General features: G+C 37.7%; 2 protein-coding genes across 2 annotated transcripts in view; one reads left to right on the forward strand and one right to left on the reverse strand.

Moving 5' to 3' along the window:
- LOC144364925 (uncharacterized) overlaps nt 1-21,530 on the reverse strand; it is a 31,682-nt gene extending 10,152 nt beyond the window's left edge. Inside the window, exon 1 of the mRNA XM_078015222.1 lies at nt 21,008-21,530. Coding sequence (XP_077871348.1) covers nt 21,123-21,530 — 408 coding nt within the window. The 3' untranslated portion in view covers nt 21,008-21,122. The remainder of the gene's footprint in view (nt 1-21,007) is intronic.
- A 421-nt stretch (nt 21,531-21,951) lies between these two features.
- Dusp16 (dual specificity phosphatase 16) overlaps nt 21,952-22,195 on the forward strand; it is a 91,052-nt gene continuing 90,808 nt past the window's right edge. The window contains exon 1 of the mRNA XM_005331909.4: nt 21,952-22,091. The gene's annotated coding sequence lies outside the window, so the exon portion shown is untranslated. The remainder of the gene's footprint in view (nt 22,092-22,195) is intronic.

A 22,195-nucleotide genomic window follows, 5' to 3' on the forward strand; every position in this document is an offset into this window, starting at 1 on the left:
AAAGGGACATGTACTTAGTAGTCTGAGGGAGGGGAGGGATCTAGAATTCTGAAATAATTTTTCACACCTAGAGTGTCTTATCAATATAGTGGCATGAGAGGTGGGCAGACTCAGAGGGGTATGGGGATGAGTTCCTTCCATGTAGAACAAGGTCCTATGGCCTCTCGGCCAAGGGGTTGAAGAAATGCTTAAGCAAACAAAGCCCTGCAGGTGAGGAACTGGAAGGTGACCATTGCTGACACAGACAAGAAAGTGTCCCCATTCAAATCTGGTTCTTGCTGTGACAGGCTTTTCTTTTAACTAGTTTCTCAAGCTCCTTATACCTTTACACAACATTTGCCCTATTGAGAAACTGGTTTTGCATGAAACTTCCCATAGCTTGAAGCAAGTAACCATGACGGTGTTTGCATACCACAGGGTTTTACCCTCCCAGTAAGTACCAATAAATATGAAGTGGCATTCAGATGACGTGATATGAAGGACACACTGTAGCCTGCAAAGCTGGGAATGCTTGAACTATGTGAAAGGTTCATACCAGGGTTTCACAATAACAGAAAAGTCCAAGAAAGACCAGTCCAGAATGCAAGGTGAAGAACATTGTCTTTGCCCCAGTTCTCACGGGTACTTCTACCTCCTTGATCTCCCCTTTCTTTGTCCTCCTGTAGTATGTGTTGTCTGGATGATTACACATTCCAGTCCTGCATTATATGCAGACTTTTAAAACCTGCTTTATGTGTTAGTTGTGTTCCTTAGCTAGTTACAAATTTCCTGAGAATACATATTATAAGTATTGCTGTTTCCTGAGTCTCACAATAAAATTTAACTCAGTTTTGGGCACAATAAAATTCTCAGTAAATATTGATAGATGTACTTTTGGAAATTAAAATTCATAAGCAGTGGCCTCAAAAAGGAGAATTAGACAATGTTATTCTTTTTGAAAGAGGAGTGTGGGAGTCACATCATTTGTAGTGTTGTAAACAACAATAGCCTTCTTTCATAGAACAGGAAGTCAAGTGGTTGCACGTGTTTCCCCTTGGGAGAGAAAGACATCCTATCTACTGCTTGAGACCCCTTCCTTGATTCCACTTCCCCTCCCAACAAAAAAGGCCATACAATTACAGCTTGAGGAGCATCGGAGATTATCTGGCTCAACTCTCATTTTGTAGATTAGGAAACAGGAAAGAACAGCTGAGGGTGGGGGAGAGAGTGTATGTGTGAGCTTTAGACCAGGTAGAACTGGAATGTCATCCCAAGGCTGCCACGTTTTAGCTGTGATTGTGGGAGAGAATCTTATCATCTCAGAGCCTCAATTTCCTCATCTGCACAGTGAGGATAACAATGCCTATCTATAAGGGTTGTTGTGAAAACAGTGAGATGATATGCACAAATTATAGTGCTTAGCTGTAATAGAGCTCAATACTTGCTCTCATCCTGTCTCTTGAGTGCCCTTCCAAAGTTATAAAACAGTTTAGTGCTAATATATATATTTTAGTTATAGATGGACACAATATCTTTATTTTAAGTGGTGCTGAGGATCGAACCCAGTGCTTTATGCATGCGAGGCAAGCGTTCTGCCACTGAGCTACACCCCCAGCCCTAACCTGTCCTGTTTTTAAGCCAAAGTTTATTTATTCCTTACTTCTTTGTTATTTTTCATTGGTGTAAAAAAAGGTAAAAATTATCTTCATTGGAGATTTGGATAAGTTTTTAAATTTTCCTTTGTTTTGAGACAGGGTCTCACTAAGTTGCCCAGGCTGGTTTCAACTTACAATCCTCCTGCCTTAGCCTCCTCAGTGCCTGGGATTACAGGTGTATGCCACCCTGTCCAGAAAGATTTGAATGTTTATTTTTAACAGATCTATATACATCAAGCTTAAAAAATACTTAAAAGATATAAATACTGAATTTCAGGGTTAAATTCAAAGGCATTGAATTTTTTGCCCATTGCCAACTATAGTATTTAAATTCTTGGTACTTCTAAAATAGTATTCATGGCCTTTCACCCTTTAAAAAAAAATTCCTCTCTCTGATATATTTACATGCTTTGCTTGGCAACCTGATATTTTTCACCTGTCTTAGGATATGTTCTGCTGTTCATTAATCATCAGCTAGAGCTAAAATGAAAACACTGCTGCTGAGATTCTGTTAAAGAAATAAGAAACATATTGGTGAAGATCATGGTGGATTTATGGGGTAATCTCAGAAATTAAATGGGCATTTGTATCATTTATGAATATGAATGATTAATGATAAAGTTTTCTTTCCCATGCTAAAGATTTATTGGAGACATTTCTTTAAATAGCCATTGTGTTAGACTGCAAACATATATTTAAGCATAGAGCAGAATCAAATTAGATCAGAAGAAAATTCTTATGAAAGACCACTTAACAGTGATTATTATAATTACTGAATTGTGATCAACTATCCATCATTTAGTAAATCAGGTCTTGTAGAGTGGAGGAACAAAGCAGAGGGAAACTTTCTTGGTGTTCTCTTTGTGAAGGGTGTGGTAACAGAATAATGGACTCCCAAAATGTTCATGTTCTAATCTTTAGAATCTGTGACTATTAAGTTACCTGGTAAAGGGAGATTAAAGTTGCAAAGGGAATTAAGGTTGCTAATTAATAGATCTTCATGTAGAGTATTTTGGATTGTCCAGGTGGACCCCAAATAATCACAAGGCTCCTTAGTATAAGATGAGGGAGATAGAAGAAAACCAGAGAGATGGTTGATGATGTGGTTAGAACTCAACCTACTATTCCTGAAGGTGGAGGAAGAGGTCATGAGCCAAGAAATGCTGGCAGCCTATAGAAACTGGAAAGCATGATGAAATAGATTTTCCCTTACAGTCTTAAGAAAGAAATTATAGCTCTGCTGACACCTTGATTTTAGCCTACTAGGACCTACTTCTGACTTCTGAATCACAAAACTGTAAGATAATAAGTTTGAATTTTTTTTCAGCCACTAAGTGTGGTAATTTGTTTAGAGCAGTGATAGAAAATGAATGCAAAGAGTCTCTCCAAATAAAAACTAACACAGAGGGTCTATCCAATCTCACCCTGGTAATAAATGCTATTTGACATTCTGGTATTTTACACAACATGGGCAACAAAGTTCCTAAGGTGACTGAGACTTAGGGAGAAGCTGAGAACCAAATTTATGCTAGCAAAATAATCAGTAGTCAGTAGAAAGTGCTTCTCCAGTTTGGTACTTAAGAACAACTGGAAATATACCAATCGTCTCAAGGAGAGACAGGATTAATATATATATATATATATATATATATATATATATATATATATATATATATATATATATTCCTGTGTTTTATAAAGGGTTTCATTTAAATAATCCATATAATCCTTCCATTAATACTATGAGGTAAGCTGGGCACAGTGGCTCATGCCTGTGATCACAGCAGCTCCAGAGGCTGATACAGGAGGATAGCAAGTTCAAAGCCAGCCTTAGCAATGGCAAGGTGCTGAGCAATCCAGTGAGACCCTGTCTCTAAATAAAATACAAAATGGGGCTGTGGCTGTGGCTCAGTGGTAGAGTTCCCCTGAGTTCAATCCCTGGTACAAGAAAAAAATACTATGAGGAAGGGACTGGGGTTGTAGCTCAATAGTAAAGCACTTACCTGGCATGTGTGAGGCATTGGATTCAGTTCTCAGCACCACATAAAAATAAATAAAGGAGGCAGAGCCCACCCGCCTGCCCCATACCACCACAACCCGGAGTTCCAGAGGAGAACCACCCCATACTGGGGTTCCTTATTCACCAAAGTGTGGTTGCACAGCCCAGCATCAGGAAACATACAGGCTTAAGGCTGCCACTGCCACAAAACTAGGATTTGCTGCTTCTATCAAGAGACAACAATAAAGACCTGGTAAGATGTTATCAAGGTCCCTATGGCCTGGCTGCACCAGAGGTTTCTCTACTAGGGGTGCTAACAGTTATCCTGTTGCTGAGGTAACAGGGAGTCTTGCATAGGTTGCCTATCTCTTGTTTTTCCTACTAACAGCCAACTTCCTATGATTATTCTCTCACTAGTCATATAATATAATATCTCCATATTCTCACATACTATTTTATAAACATCTCAGCCAACCCCCTATGCCCCCCTTCCACCACCAAAACTGTAAACCATTATGCAAACCTACTGATTATATGGTTGAAGATAACCAAACTTATCATTTCTGTTTATAGTGACAAAACTGTAAATGTAAAAATAGAAGCTAACTGATATATGGCTGCACATTGGGTACATTGAGTGCTAAATATTGATCTCTCCCTTAAAAGTGAGGTATTGGTAACCTGTGGCACACTGTAAGACAATGGGGCAGAAGCTGTAATACTTCAGATCTACACTGCAGGAGAGGAAGACACAAAGACATCATGAAAAAACAAGGGAGAAAAGTGCTTCAAACAAACCATGACACTACAACAATAGAATCCATTGATAATGAAGTAGATGAAATGCCAGAGATCAGAATATACATAACTAAAATGATTTGGGAATTAAAGAACGACCTAAGTGAGAACATACAGGCAAAAATCGATCACTCCAACAAAGAGATAAGAGAGCAAATATAGGTTACAAGAGATTACTTCAAGAAAGAGAGAGAGATACTGAAAAACAAACAAACAAATCCTTGAAATGAAAAAAACAATAAGCCAATTAAAAAACTCAATAGATAGCATCACCAACAAATTAGACCACTTGTAAGACAGAACCTCAGACAATGAAGACAAAATATACAATCCTGAAAATAAAGTTGACTTCACAGTGAAGATGGTAAGAAACCATGAACAGAACATCCAAGAATTATGGGATACCATCAAAAGACCAAAGTTAAGATTTATTGTGATAGAAGAAGGTTCAGATATTCAAACCAAAGGAATGCTCAATCTCTTCAATGAAATAATATCAGAAAATTTCCCAAGTATGAAGAATGAATTAGAAAATCAAATACAAGAGGCCTATAGGACATCAAATGTACAAAATTACAACATATCTGCCCCAAATCACATTATAATGAAATAGCATACAGAATAAGGATAGAATTTTAAAGGCTGCAAGAGAGAAAAATCATATTACCTATAAAGGAAAACCAATTTAGATCTCAGCAGATTTTTCAACCCAGATTCTCAAAGCAAGGAAATCCTGGAACAACATATACCAAGCTCTAAAAGATAATGGATGCCAACCAAGAATCATATCCAGCAAAATTAAGCTCCAAATTTGATGATGAAAAAAAAAATCTTCCATGATAAAAGCTAAAAGAATTTACAGCAAGAAAGCCTGCACTACAGAACATTCTTGGCAAAATATTCTACGAGCAAGAAATGAATAACAACAATGAAAATCTGCAAAGGGAAGAACTACAATAAAAGAAAAGCCAACCAAAGGAGAAACCAAGTCAATCTAAATACCAAAAATAAACAAAAATGACTGGTAATACAAATCATATCTCAATATTAACCCTAAATGTTAATGGCTTAAACTTACCAATCAAAAGACATAGGCTGGTAGATTGGATTTAAAAAAAGACCCAACAATATGCTGCCTTCAAGAGAGTCATCTCATGGGAAAAGATGTACACAGACTGAAGGTGAAAGTTTGGGATAAAATATACCATTCACATGGCCTACATAAGTAAGCAGGGGTTTCCATCCCCATATCAAATAAAATAGACTTGAAGCCAAAGTTAATCAAAAAGGATAAAGATGGATATTTCATACTGCTTAATGGAATCATATATCAACAAGACATAACAGTTATAAATATATATGCCCCAAACATGGAGCATTTATATTCATCAATCAAACTCTTCTCAAGTTCAAGAGTTAAGTAGATCACAATACAATAATTCTGGGTGACTTTAACACACCTTTTTCATCACTAGATAGATCTACCTAATAAAAGCTAAACAAAGAGACTATAGAACTCAATAATATAATCAATAACTTAGACTTAACTGAGATTTATTGAGTATATTACCCATCAGTGAGTGAATGCACTTTCTTCTCAGCAGCACATGGATCCTTCTCTGAAATAGACCATTAAATTATGCTATAAAGCAAATTTTAGTAAATATAGAAAAGTAGAGATACTACCCTGCATTTTATCATACCACAATGGAATGAAATTAGAAATCAATGATAAAATAAAAAATAAAAGCTACTTCTATACCTGGAAACTAAATAATACCCTATTGAATGAACAATGGGTTGCAAAAGATATAAAAGGGGGAAATTAAAAATTCTTAGAAGCAAATGAGAATCTCTGGGACACTATGAAGGCAGTGCTAAGAGGAAAGTTCACTGCATGGAGTTCATTCCTTCAAAGAAGAAAAAGTCAAGAAATAAATGACCTAACATTACATCTCAAAGCCCTAGAAAGATAAGAACAAATCAACTCCAAAAGCAATAGGAGACAGTAAATAATTAAAATTAGAACTGAAATCAATGAAATTGAAATAAAACAATTGAAATTGACAAAACAAAAAGTTGGCTCTTTGAAAAAAAAATAAATAAAATTGATAAACCATTAGCCATACTAACAAAGAGAAGCAGAGAGAAAACTCAAATTACTAACATCTGTGATGAAAAAGGAAATATTATGTCGGACACTACAGAAATACAGAAGGTAATTAGAAATTATTTTGAAAATTTGTATTCTAATAAAATAGAAAATATCAAAGACATTGACAAATTTCTAGAGGCATCTGATATGCCTAAACTAAATCAGGATGATTTAAACTGATCAATTTCAAGCAAGGAAATAAAGGATGCCATCAGAAGTCTACCAATCAAGAAAACTGGATGGATACACAACTGAGTTCTATAAGACCTTTAAAGAAGAACTAACACCAATACTTCTCAAACTATTTCATGAAATAGAAAAATAAGGAACATTTCCAAACACATTCTATGAGGCCAATATCACCCTGATTCCAAAACCAGACACAGATCAAAGAAATAAAACTTCAGACCAATATCTCAGAAATAAAACTTCAGACCAATATCTTTAATGAATATAGATGCAAAAATTCTCAATAAAATTCTGGCAAATCGAATACAAATGCATATCAAAAAGATAGTGCATCACAGTCAAATAGGGTCCATCCCAGGAATGCAAGTTTGGTTCAACATACATAAATCAATAAATGTAATTCATTACATCAATAGACTCAAAGATAAAAATCACATGATCATCTCAATAGATGCTGAGAAAGCATTTGATAAAAAATAGCATCCCTTCATTTTCAAAATGCTTGAAAAACTAGGGACAACAGGAACATATCTCAGCATTGTAAAGGCAATCTAAGCTAAGCCCCAGGCCAACATCATTCTAAATGGAGGAAAATTGAAGGCATCTCCTCTAAAAACTGTAACAAGATAGAAATGCCCTCTGACACTACTTCTATTTAACATAGTTCTTGAAACTCTAGCCAGAGCAATCAGACAGATGAAAGAAATCAAAAGCCTGTCGATAGGAAAAGAAGAACTCAAATTATCACTATTTGCAGATGATATGATTCTATACCTATAAGACTCAAAACATTCCACCAGATCTAATAAATAAATTCAGCAAAGTAGCTGGATATAAAATCAACACCCTAGAAATCAAAGGCATTTCTGTACATCAGTGACAAATCCGATGAAAGTGAAACTAGTAAAACATCCCCATTTACAATAGCCTCAAAAAAAAAATACTTGGGAATAAATTTAACAAAAGAGGTGAAAGACCTCTAAAATGAAAATTACAACATGCTAAAGAAAGAAACTAAAGAAAATCTTAGAAGATGGAAAGATCTACCTTGTTCTTGGATAGGTAGAATTAATATTGTCAAAATGACTATACTACCAAAAGCACTATACAGATTCAATGCAATCCCAATCAAAATCCCAATGGCATTCCTTATAGAAAGAGAAAAAGCAATCATAAAATTCATCTGGAAAAATAAGAGACCCAGAATAGCCAAAGCAATCCTTAGCAAGAAGAATGAAGCTGGTGGAATTACTATTTCAGACCTAAGGCGATACTACAGAGCAACAGTAACTAAAACAGCATGGTATTGGCACCAAAATAGACCTGTAGAACAATAGTACAGAGTCTAACCCACATAACTTCAGTTATCTTATATTAGACAAAGGCACCAAAGACATACATTGGAGAAAAGATACCCTCTTCAATAAATGGTGTTGGGAAAACTGGAAATCCACATGACGAAATTAAACCTCTATCTCTCACAATGCATAAAACTCAACTCAAAGTGGATCAAGGACCTAGGAATTAAACCAGAGACCTTGTACTTAATGGAAGAAAAAGTAGGCCCAAATCTCCATCATGTCAGATTAGGCCCCAACTTTCTTAATAAAACTCCTGTAGCACAAGAATTAAAACCAAGAATCAATAAATGGGATGGATTCAAACTAGAAAGCTTCTTCACAGCAAAAGAAACAATCAGTGAGGTTAACAGAGAGCCCACAGAATGGAAGAAAATCTTTATCACAAGCGTATCAGATACAGCACCAATCTCTGGAATATATAAAGCACTCAAAAACCTTACCACCACAAAAACAAATAACCCAATCAATAATGGGCCAAGGAACTGAACAGACACTTTTCAGAAGAAGATATACAATCAATCAACAACCATATGAAAAAATGTTCAACATCTCTAGCAATTAGAGAAATGCCAATCAAAACTACTCTAAGATTTTTACTCCAGTAAAAATTTTTAATTTTCACTCCAGTCAGAATGGCAGCTATCAAGAATACAAACAACAATAAGTGCTGGTGAGGATGTAGGGAAAAAGGTACACTCATACATTGCTGGTGGGACTGCAAATTGGTGCAGCCAATCTGGAAAGCTGTATGGATATTCCTTGGAAAACTGGGAATGGAACCACCATTTGACCCAGCTATCCCACTCCTCAGTTTATATTCAAAGGATTTAAAGACAGCATGTTACAGAGACATAGCCACATCAATGTTTATAGCAGCACAATTCACAGTAGCTAAATTATGGAACCAACTCAGATGCTCTTTAGTAGATGAATGGAAAGGAAACTTTGGTAGATATACACAATGGAACATTACTCAGCATTAAGAGAGAATAAAATCATGGTTTTTGCAGGTAAATGGATGGAGATGGAGAATATAAGAGAAGCAAGCCAATCCCAAAAAACCAAAGGCCAAATGTTTCCTTTGATATGAGGATACAGACGCCTCATGGCGATTGGGGGCGGGGAGCAAGGGAGGAATGGAGGAACTTTAGATAGGGCAAAGAGGAGGGAGGGGAAAGGAGGGGGTACAGGGGTAGGAATGATGGTGGAATGAATCAGAAATCATTACCCTAAGTACATGTATAAGACAGGAATAGTGTGAAAATACTTGTGTACAGGTCTTGAAAAATTGTGCTCTATATGTGTAATATTTCTGAAATGAATTGCATTCTGCCATCATGTATAATAAATTAAAAAAAAAAAAAAAAAGGACTGGGGATATGGCTCAGTGGTTAGGTGTCTTATGTGAAACAATGGGTATTCTAATTTGTTCCTCTATAGTAATCACTTTACTTTCTCTATATGTACCTTATAACATCATGATATATATCTTAAATTTACACAATAAAATTCATCTTAAAATATAGGAGGCATCAAAGGAGGGAAGGAAAGAAGAAAGTTAGGACATTAGGAAATTAGAAAGGAGCAAAGGAAGGAAGAAGACAAGAGATGTAGCTCATGGGTTAGATCAGAGGTAGAACTCACAGGCTACAGAAAATTAAGTCAAGTTTCTTGCCTCAAATCCCTACTAAAATGTCTGTACAAATAAAATATGATCGAGAAATAAAGTACAGCTACAAAAAATAAATAAATAAAATAAAGATCCATTACAACTAAAAAAAAATTTTTAAAAATACTATGAGGTAGAAATTTTTATTATTTTGTTTCGCAACCAAAAAATACTGAAGTTTAGAGTGTTGATTTTTCCCTAAGTTCAAACAATAGTTAAGCAGAAATAAGGTCAGGTGTATTGGGCACACCTATAGTCCAAACTACTCAGGAAATTAAGGCAGGAGGATCACCTGAGCCCAGAAGTTTGAGGCCAACCTGTGCAACACTGAGAGACCCCATCTCTTAAAAAAAAGTACAATAAAATTTGTAATTCAAACAGATCTGTCTGGTTGCCAAATCTAAGTGCTTTGATACTTTGGTATCTGTTCCACCTGGAAAACTGTTTAGCCAGGAAGTCAATACCAAACAGAAATTATTCATTAGTTTGGGTAATTTCTGCTAGTTAAGTGGAGGTTGGGAGAGAATATAAGTAGTACTTTGTGGAGGTATCCATTCTCCAAATGTCTGCTTCTCATAAATATGGAGTACTCCTAAAATGTGCCCATTGTCAAAGATCATGGACCAGTGGTGTCTTTTTCTTTTTTAGATGTTGGTGGACCTTTATTTTATTCCTTTCTTTATATGTGGTGCTGAGAATCGAACCCAGTGCCTCACACATGCTAGGCAAGTGCCCTATCACTGAGCCACAACTGCAGCCCCCAGTGGTGTCTTCTTGCTGAACAGTTTTATTTGACTATCCACCATAAATATAAACTTGGCATGTTTAAAATACATCTCAATTGCACCTCCCCCACCTTTGGTACTAAGGATTTAACCCAGAGTCATTCTACCACTAAGCTACATCCCCAGCCCTTTCCCCCCTCTTTTTTTTTTTTTTCTATTTTTGGCGGGGTGGATGGATGGGTACAGGGGTTGGACTCAGGAGCACTCAACCAATGATCCACATCTATTTAGAGACAGGGTCTCACTGAGTTGCTTAATGCCTCACTTTTTGCTGAGGCTGGCTTTGAACTCATAATCCTCCTGCCTCAGTCTCCTGAGCCGCTGGAGGTGTACACAACTGTGCCAGGCCCTACGTCTCTTGATAATTATTTATTCTCAAACCCAATCATCTAGATTCGACATCTATAAAAATAATAACAGCTAATATTTACTAAGAATGCATTCTAGTTACTGTGTTGTGTTCTAGTTGTCATCCATTTTATCCTCCCAATAACCCTTTGAGGAAGGTACGATTATTAACCCCATTTTATAGATGAGGAAATTGAAGCTTATGTAAATTGCCAGAATGACACCTTACCATCATCTTTCATTACTCATCTTCAGTGCCTTCCACAGTGTATGACTCACCAATTCCTGTCAATTCGCTCTCTACTACTTCTTAAATTTGCTGTTTTCTTTCCATGTTCATCGTCACCTCACCAGTCTTGCTTCTTTTTGACTTATGTCTGAATTGTTGCCATAGCCCAATATGGTTTCCTTTATTTCATAATATCTCTCCTCGGATCTTTCTAATATGCTTTGGTCTCACTAAACTGCTGAAAATCCTACTTTTATCCCAGTTAACTCTCAAGTTCAAACTTTTAAACTGAAAATATACCCAAATGTCCCCAAAGGTCATTTTTGCATAATGTGATGATAGCAATATTTTTTGAGAGAAATTAAATAAAAAACTTCCTATATTTAAAGGAAAAGGAAAAAATGTTACAATTACATGTTGAAATTATATGACAAGATATGTAATAAGGATAAATAACCATTAAACCCCGTAAGTATGAAACTCAAACTTCATTTGTTCCACTCTTGAAGATTTCCTACTGGTGACCATTTCAAATAAGCAATTTCATTTTATAGAGGCAAATCTTTTCCTAAAAGGAGAGTTTACATAAATATTCTTAGTGTTTTTATGTGTTTATAAACTTCAGTATTAATATTAAAATAATAAATGTACATGGTGAAAGAAAAAAGAAACTCAATCAAAATACATATTGTTAGCATCTTAGGAAAATGCTAACAATGTGTGGTAACAGATTTGTTCATTAATATGGTCATGGTAATCATTTTATAATGGATCTGTATATCAAATCATCACATTGCATACCTTGAATGTATGATTTCTATTTGTCAATTACACCTCACTAAAGTGAGGCAGAGAAAAGGGGTTATAAGGATGATGTTATATCTCTAATGGATATAACAATAAAAGAATTTTATCTCTCCATAAAAACAATAACAGCTAATATTTACTAAGAATGCACCAAGGTGAACATTGAATAAAGGGATTTGGAATTTTTTTCCCTTATACTCTATAGTTCTCAATAACTTACAGACATTCTACTTTGAACATATGTGAGTTTATAATAAGGACAGTAAAACATGATTTTTAAAAGAATCAAAATTTCCATCATTCCCTGTTACTTATAACTTCTAAATCCTTTGGCTGAGGCCTGATGTAATCTGGCTCCAAACTGTTTTCCAGGCTTATTTTATAATATTAAATTCAAATGTTCTGCTTCAGTTTAACTATTTTAAACACATTTTCCCTGCTGTGTCTCTCACTGTGCTTGTTTTCTCTTCCTGGAATGAGTTTCCCCATTCTCTTTCAACACCCCAATTCAATCTACCCTTCAAGATCTAGGTCAGTTCTACATACAGCCTTTCCTAGGAGGGAAGGAATCAGCTGGCAGAGTTACTGTGGGTGTAACACACTGTACCTGGTGCTTTACTTGGTGCTTCACTTGGTATACCACTTAGACCTTTGGGAGGCTGGTATCACTTGTCTTCATTTTACAGATAAGGAAACTGAATTTTCCTAAGTCATACAGTCAGCATGTGGCAGCGCTGGAATCTGTAGCCCACTGGCTCTGGCCTCAGCTCAGTGAGCTCTCATTTTTTTCCAACATTCATAGCTCATATATGAATGATAAGTTTGGCCAATGATCACAGAAGTGCATTCTAGGATAGTGGCATTGCTTATAATGTTATTTTCGAATGACTTACATTTGTTTTTGTTTATCTTTTCAACAACCTATCCTTGTGAGAAAACTGGATCTTGGGTCCTAACTTGTTATTTACTAGTTTTGTATCTTTTAAGCAAATTTCTTAACTTTTCTCAGCCTCAATTTTCTCCCACTATAAAGTAGGAAAGAAAATAATCTCTCTTAGGTTTGCTTTAAAGGTTAAAAACTCAGTACATATCAGGTACATAAGAGCTACTTACTGTGTATTTGATTTGATGTGGTGATGTCATTTTGTTTTCAAATTCCATTTAATTTCTGGGTCTTAAAAATACTAGTGGTTTGAGATATTCTTAAACCTCAGTGACCTAATCTAGAGGAATAGAACTTTTTTGTCAAGACATCAAAAACTGAATTCACACAAATTTAAAAGTATTTTTAATTTAAGTCGCATTTTGCTATTTGGTCAGAATACCTCATGTTGCTGTTTAAAGAACACTGGACAAGAAGACTGTTCCTAAGGGTAAATGTTTACATTTGTAAACATGAATAATTTTTTTTTTTTTAGAGAGAGTGAGAGAGGAGAGAGAGAGAATTTTTAATATTTTTTTTTTTTTTAGTTCTCAGTGGACACCACATCTTTGTTGGTATGTGGTGCTGAGGATCGAACCCGGGCTGCACGCATGCCAGGCGAGCGCGCTACCACTTGAGCCACATCCCCAGCCCCATGAATAATGTTATTGAATGTTGACATTGTTAGTTGAAAGAGCCACTGAGAATTTAAAAACTGAACACATTGATATCTATGTTTACTAAGGAAAAAAAATTAAAAATCACAGATCTTCAAAAAACATTTTTTATATCAGAAAAAAAGAACATTGCTGTATTCATTCCAAGTATTTTCTTTTAGGGACAGATGAAAAGAAGCAGAATTCACTTAAAATAATGGTTCACAAATTTTTGTTGCTGCAACATCCTTATTGACATTTTCTAATTTTTTGATTCCTACATAGGCTTTCTATTAAAGCTGTTCTAAGACCTTCATTTACTAAAGTGAATTAAACTCAACTTAATTCTCAAGTTTGTGAGAGCTTTGTATAATATTTGGGATAATTATAGACAATAAAAAACTATACAGGGATTCATAAGTTATATTTAAATTTTCTGGTGAGCTATAAATCAGCAATTGAGAAAAGTTATAAGATATTGTTTGTAAATCTTTTCTAGTCTTTTATTTATTTTCCTGTAGCCACTGCCATTTTTTAATGACTGAAAGTATTTTTTAGCCTTTTAAAAGAGATTATATCTAATATTAGAAATGATGTTTCTTTTATCCTTTTTTTTTTTTTTTTGTACTGGGGACTGAACCCAGGGGCACTTAACCACTGAACCAGATTCTCATCCCTTTTTACCTTTCATTTATTAGACAGGGTCTCACTAAGTTACTCAGAGCTTAGCTAAATTGCTGACCCTGGCCTTGAACTTGTGATCCTCCTGCCTCAGACTTCTGGGTCACTGGCATTACAGGCATGTGCCACTGTGCCCAGCATTCCTTTTATTTAACTAAAAAATATTTTTAATTGTAGATGGACACAATACCTTTATTTCATTTATTTTATGTGGTGCTGAGGTTTGAACCCAGGGCTTCACAGGTGCTAGGCAAGCACTCTGCCGCTGAGTGACAACTCCAGCTGCTCCTTTTATTCTTAATACTTTATTCCAGTTATTAAAAGTCATGTCAAAATATCCTTGACAAAAACTCCAATATTATTTTCTACAAATACTAAAATAGAGTTTAGGCTCTAGGTAGTAAAAGTCCATCTGCAACTTTTTTGAGATTGAAACAGAATTTCTCTTTTAAGACTTGATTGCTATAAATTACTTGATTAAAACAAAAACAGAACCTTAGGTTATCAGGCCATTAGGATCTTTGTAGAGTTTAGATGTTCCACATCTGTCTTTAACTAGGTATTATCCTAGTTTTTTTCCTCTTAACAGTCAAAGTTCTTGCAAGAACAGATCATATTTCATTGTTTCCATTTTCCTCCTTTTCCTTCCTTTTTTCAATTCATTGAAATCTGGCCACTTACAAGATTGTCTTCAGTTTCCACCCTCTCTGCAGTTACTTTATTGCTATATCAAAGAAAGACTTTTTAGTCCTTATCTTATGGGGGCTTCCTTGAGGCATTAACCCAGCTGGAAACACACTCTTTCCCAGCTTGAAACTCTCTTCTTGGCTTTTTGTAATGACTATCTCCATTGTTTTTCTTTCTGTGTCTGCTGTTTCTTCTGTCCAGCCTCCTATAAATGTCTTTAAACCTCAATATTCTCTTGATTCCAACATTTTTCCCCCCACTCTCCCATGATCTCACCCAGTAGCCAGGGCTTCGACTAAATATGGCCAATGAATCACAAATCCTTATCTCCTGCCCAAATATTGCCTTTGACCTTCAGACCAGTAAATAGAACAAGCCTACTCCTCTAAAGAGTCCACTGGCTCCTTGAACTGTGAATGCTTCAAATTTGACTTATCTTTCCTTTTTTTAAAGTTATTTATGAACCTTTATTTTATTTGTTTATTTATATATTGGTGCTGAGGATCGAACCCAGTGCCTGACACATGCTAAGCAAGAGCTCTACCACTGAGCCACAACCCCAGGCCTTGACTTATCTTTTCTTTCACCTTGGTAACAGCACCACAACCTACCCATTTGCTCAAATCAGAAAACTAGGAGTCATCATCCTTCACACTGCCTTTCCCCTTAATGGCTCATAATGGGATAACTGGTCCTTTTGATTCTAGCTTTTGAATGTCCTGAATCTCCATATCTATTTAGTTTTCTCATTTGTATAGTTGTTTCCTATCTTGCTTTTACATATGGCCCACCAAATCATTCTCTTATTTTTCCTTCTTAAACTCTTTTCAATGTCTCCCCCATTACTTGCCTTGAAAAAGTCCAAGACTTTGATACAGCTTATAAGGCCCCATGACCTTGATTCTGCTTAGATGTGTATAGCATGTTATTCACACCACAGTCTTCCATGTACTATGCTACCTTGAACAACTTAACTATTAAACAGGGGGAGGAAGGGTGTAATAGTAATTTTGAGGATTGAATGAGGTAATTTTCAATAAATTTCAATTAAATTAGGTAATTTTTAATAAATTTTAACAAATGAGGTAATTTTCAATAAATGTCAACTATTATTTTAGGTAATGATTAACATACTTATTCATATGTCTTTGAAAATAGTACTATAATCTCCTTAAGATAAATTCTTAAAGTAGAATTGCTGGATATGCATTTTAAAAGACTTTTGAGATCATATTGCCAAATTGTCCTCCAGAATAGACCAACTTATATACTTTCATCAGTGGTATTGAGAAAGTCTGTTTTTCCATATTCTTGACTCAATTATGAGATTACCAATTTCTAAAATCATTGCAAGACCAGTAAGTGAAAAATCATCTAGTTTTTGTAACTTATCTCTGTTTATATTTCTTAAATTTATATTTATTAAATAGATCAGCTATTTAAGGACAACACAGAGTGTTGCGAGTGTTACTCCTATTTATTCTTGCCTGGTCATACTTGTGTGTGGTGGAAAAATGTCCTCTTAGAATTATCCAGTAAGACTCCATTTAGATGATCCCTATTTTGTTAGCAATATCCAAACGCATCATAATCAGGAATGAGTGGAATATATGCTTTCTTCTCTCCACTAGGCCTCACGGGGTATGACCTTGGCCATATCAGTGTCACAGAGCTTCTTCACAGCCTGTTTGATTTGTCCTTGCTGGCCTTGACATCCACTATGAGTACAAGTGTCTTGTTTTCCATCTACTTCACAGCAGACTCAGTGGTCAGGGGAACTTGATGGCATAGTAGTTAAGCTTGTTTCTCCCAGGGGCACTCTTCTGGGAGTATTTGAGCTGCCTCCAGAACTGCTGTCTCAGGGAACTGGAGGGTGGGTGACATGTGGGTCTTTTTTTTTATTGTGTGGCTGTGCACTCCTTTTATCATTGTCTTCTTGGCCTTCAAAGCCTTGGCTTTGGTTTTGGGAAAGAGAGGAACTTCCTTTTTTTTTTTTTTTTTCTTTCTGCAACATCTTGGAGAAAAGGCTGCTTGTGCTTTTTTTTTTTTTTTTTTTTTTTTTTTGTGGGGATGCACTGAATATGGAACCCGGGGGCCCTTTTTATTTTGAGAGAGTCTCACTTAGTTGGTGAGGGCCTTGCTAAATTGGCATTGGACTTATGATGCTCCTGTGTCAGGCCCTGAATCCACAGAAATTATAGGCCGGCCCCACTGTTCCTGGTGGCTGGTTGTGCATCTTTACATTGATGTTTTTCATCTCTTTCAGGGATGAAATCTTTCACTTTTCTTTTTTGGTATCAGGGGTTGAACCCAAAGGCATTTTACCACTGAGCCACATCTCCAACCTTCCCCAGCTTTTTAAAATACTTTTTAAGTTATAGATGGACACAATACATTTATTTTTTTATTCATTTATTTTATGTGGTGCTAAGGGTTAAACTCAGTGTCTCACACGTGAGAGGCAAGTGCTCTGCCACTGAGCCACAATCCCAGCCCTCCCCAGGCACTTTTTATATTGTATTTAGAGACAGGGTCTTGCTCAAATGTTTAGGATCTCACTAAGCTGCTTTGAATTTGCAATCCTCCTGTCTCATCCTCCCCAGGGGCTGGGAATACAGGTGTGCACCACTACCCTGGCTAATGTTGCAAATTTTTGAAAACTTTTATTTCCCTCTTTCCTTCTAATTCCTTAGGAATGAGTATTTGTGTAATTGAATTTAATAAAATTCAACCCTAATTCCTAGTAAACTCTTAAGCTCTCTCTCTTTGGTGGAACTCTGGGGTTGGTGCATGCTAAGCAAATATCAAGATCAATATTTGGTCCAGTTTCTTTGTAAATCTTTAGATTAGGATTATAGAGTCTGATATTGATAGCTGGGAGACCTATTTATAATTCAAGGTTGATCCCTAACTGGCTGTGTAGTCTTGGGCAAGCCACATAACCTCTCTGGATCTTCACTTTCTTATATGTAAAGTGAGTGGATTGATCTCAGATATTGTCATAGGTCTCTTCTACTTCTCTCACTACACAGGTGGAAAAAATATTTTTGTCAAGTTCTGTTAGTGACAAACTTAGAACATTCTCTCCTTTTCTCCTGCAAATACTGCCCTCCTCCATCATACTGCCATCTCTTGAGACAGAACTTCCTTCTTTCCAGAAATGTAATTTGTTTGTACAGTGCCATGAACCCTAAGACAAGAGCAGGGACCACTCTTCAAAAAGCACACCTAAGACATAAATGTGAAGTAGGTCTCACTTTTTTTGTGTGATAAAATCCTTTGAAAATCTGTTGAAAGCTAGGGAAAAACTCACAGAGAAACACACACAAGCATATATATATATAAAACTTCAAGGAACTCCTGGACCCTTGGAAGTCCATCCATGCACTCCCTAAGAATCCATGAATCTTTGGCTAACAGACCTTTATTGGGGACATTAAAAGGGATCTGTGGAGTTTAATAAAAAAAAAATTTTCTTCCTACTGGAAAAGAAAACTGCTAAATTAAAAGGGTAATATTTTAGATTTTTATTAAAACTCTTCAAAACTATTATGTTTACTTGCCAATATCGTCTTTATAAATCACATACTAACCTGCTTAAATCTTTTAGAACAGAATTCAAATTTCTCTCCATGCTCTATCAGGCTTTACATAATCTGACTCCTGCCCACTTTCATTTTATACATTTGAGCCCCACTGGCCTACCTTTGGCTTTAGGAATGCACCAATTCTGCAGGTCACTCTGTCTCTTGTGAAGGGTCTTTGAGTGATCTCTTTCCTCACCCAGACCACTTCACTGATTGCTACCCTTCAGGCCTCAGTTCAAATGTCCCTCCTCATTTAAACTTCCCCAACCACCTTCACCCTACTCTCAGCCACATCAGCCAGTTTCTTCCTTAGATAGTTGATCTTGTCACAGTTCTGGTCATTGATTTTTGTGTATTTGCTTATTGTCTTCTCTCACCACTAGAATGTAAATTCCACAAAGGAAAGGGCCTCCCTTGACTTATTTATGACCACATTCCCAGAGCTAGCTATCTACCGGACACACACAGGTGGTAGCCATTCAGTCACTGTTTGTGTTAAATGAATAAGTAAATTTCAGCCATGGGTAGATTAATCGTTTAAGAGGGTCTAGATACTAAATATTATGGGCTGGGGTTGTAGCTTAGTGGCAGAGTGCTTTCCTAGCACACACGAGGGAGTGAGTTCTATCCTCAGCACCAAATAAAAATAAATAAAGGTATTGTGTCCATCTACAACTAAAAAAAAAAAAATTAAAAAGAACAAAAAGAAATGTACTTTTCATTAAAGTAAACTTGTTCCGTGTTTTCCCTTTAACTCGCTGGACTAATATTTTTCCTAACATTCAAATACCTCTATAATGTGTCTCTGAATGTCTTTGACTTTATATCTAATTGCTAATACCAGTTTCTTCTACTACTGGAGGGTCTATTCCTCTCTCATGTGAACATAACTTATTCACTCCACATCCATGACTTTACTCATGCCATTTCCCTGGTAGAACAGTTCTTTCATTTCCCCCCTTCACCACAAGTCTTAATTATCCCTCAAGGAATGGGTCAAAGCTCTTTATAAGATATCTTCCCTTAAAAACCCTTTATTATTACCTCTTTCCTCTGGACTCTTTTAATTACTATTGAATGCCACTTAATCATTGATTTAGTTTTTTAAATTTAGTTTTTAATTAGCTTTAATCTTTTTTTCCCTATAAAATATGCACTTCCAGAATTGCTATCATAGCAAAACATACATGGAAGATACTTCAATTTAACTCTATAAATTAGGAAGTGGGGGAAGTTTCAAGATGTGTCACTTAGAGCAAGGCTATTGGTGCTTTGGCATATAAACCATATTATACCATAAAATTTCCTTTCATCCAGGCAAGATTCATGCTCTCCATCTCTAGTATGAGTACTATCTTTTCCTTCCTTCCTAAAAATCCCAACACTGCCAAACCAAGCAGATTTGAGACGCATATCCTTTCCAACTACCCACTTTAACTGCTCTAAAAACAGCAGCTTTATGGTCAGTAGATTTTTAGGCTTTACTTGTAGAACAGAAGTAATCTCCGTGAAGCTGCAGTAACATCTCCTGTCCACCAGAGGACAGGGAGCAAGAAGTTGCAGAGAGCTTCCCCTCCGCAGAAGTCGCAGGTCAAAAGCACTGCCTGAAAGTTGGGTCTGCAACTGTGGTGTTCAGGATTCACCTACAGCCTGACCTGAAAGTGTCCAGCTATCTCCTTTTCCTCCTCTAAAAGGTGAGCCGGAAGTACCCAGGAACTTACTCCCTAATGCTAACCTTAAATGACTACCAGTCACAGTGAATACACTTTTGTTGCAGTATTTAGAGGCAGAAAAGTAGTAACAGAGATGTATCATCTTTCCAACCCAAACCTGCTTTTTAGTTCTTTTGCCAATTAAAAAACTCCCTTAGGCAATGTCCACATAAATATCCCTCAACAAACAGTGCCTTGAGGGGCCAGTGTCCCTACTCTGGGACATTGCCAACGGAAGGTTTTAAGAGCTAGATTATTCCTACACATAAATTCTGGCTCATGGAGCAGTCCACTCACAGTGTGCTTTTCCGTCATTAATCACATCCCTGTTATGTGATATCCACGTGAGCCCTTCTCAGTGGAAGCAGCCTCATGTTCAGATGCTCAAAGCACACTGGAATAAAGCTTTGATTGTCCTATTCAGTGATTCCAAGTCCTGATTTGTCACCACCTCAAGTCTCTAGTTTTCCAAAGCCTATGTAATGTCTCAAAACAAAGCTATTGTAATGAGTTCAAATTTTTAAAAACATGAGGTACCTGGAGTTAAATCAACAGAGGTCTTGCACCACCCAAGAAAGCAGAGAATCCCTTATGTGATTTAAAGATGATTCTGTGCGGCCCGATATATAAAATATATTTAAGAAGAATTTTTGGATACTTTTACTTACTATATTGCAAATATAAGCAAAGTAAAATAATTTAGGAACATTCATGCAGGGGCTTTTAATGACAGCATACAGATAGTTCAGTGCCTGACAACACTAGTGTGCAGTTTTTTAAGTACCTACCTGTAACTTTTTAATGCAGGCCACTGCAGTTTGGATTCGGATTTAAAAAAAAAAAACCTATTGTAATTCTCTCAAATTATCGTTTGCGTTTCTTAGTGAGGCAGCTGAAAACAATCTAAGGAGAAGGAAAAAGTTCTGCGTTCGGGTGGGGGAAGCCTCCAGAACCTGTTGAGGCGCCGCGCTGGAGGGGGCGGGTAGGGACCTTAGCTCGGGGTCCGGGGACGCGAGCCCGGGGCAGCAGGCGCGCGGGCGCGGAAGGAGGAGGAGGCCGCGGGGCCGCTTCCGCGGGCAGCCGGGCTCCTCCCAGCAGCGCCTGCGGAACCTGCCTCCGAGTCGCCGAACTCTGGAAGGGAACGTGACCCGACCCCTCCCCGAGCTGCCGAAACGCGGCGTCCAGCCGCGCAGCGGGCTCGGACGGCCGCGGGATGGGCGGGAGGGCGGCGCGCGGCCCCGCCCGGCGCCCACCGCCCACCGCCCTGCCCTCGCCTGTCTCCTCCTTTCCCCGGGGCTCCGCTGAGTTCATTCACTGGGATTGGTTTCAAGTGACGCCATCTCTTTATTTTTAAACCAATGACCTCATCCGCGCTTGAAGTTTCCTGACCAGCGACTCTTTCTCTTTTCCCCAACCCCCCACCCCACCCCCCCGCCTTTCCCCCTCTTTCTGTGTATCACTGTTTGGGGGGCTTTAATCAAATTTTAACGATTATTCTCCCCTCTCCCTCGCCCCTCGGCTTTCCCCACGCGGCCCCCACCTTTACCTCCCCAAGTTCTTCACTCATTTCGACATTTGTTTTTGGAAGTCTTGATTGGGGGGGGGGTGGAAGAGAAAGAGTGAAGAAAAGTTGCAAACGTCTCCTCTTCCTAAGCCTCCCGCCCCCGCCCACCCCTCAGAGAAGGAGAAGATAATATAGTGTAAAGAAGAGGAGGAGGCGAGAGCGACGGGACGGGACGCCAGCGGGAGCGCAGCCGCCCTCCGGGCTCCGCGGCGGCCCCTAACTAGCCCGGGAGCCGAGGGCCCGGAGAGGAGACGCCGTGACAACTTTCGATTCCCTCAGAGGGAGTCGGGGGGTCGGCGGCCCCAGAAGTAAGTGGCCTTGGAGGGCGGCGCGGGGAGCGCGCGCGGGTCGGGAGGGTGCGGGGCAGTATGGACGCTCCGCGGCGCGCCCAGACCCCGTGTGCCGGGCGCCG

The sequence above is a fragment of the Ictidomys tridecemlineatus genome, chromosome 6 (genome assembly GCF_052094955.1).
Source record: "Ictidomys tridecemlineatus isolate mIctTri1 chromosome 6, mIctTri1.hap1, whole genome shotgun sequence".
Classification (NCBI taxonomy): Eukaryota; Metazoa; Chordata; class Mammalia; order Rodentia; family Sciuridae; genus Ictidomys; species Ictidomys tridecemlineatus.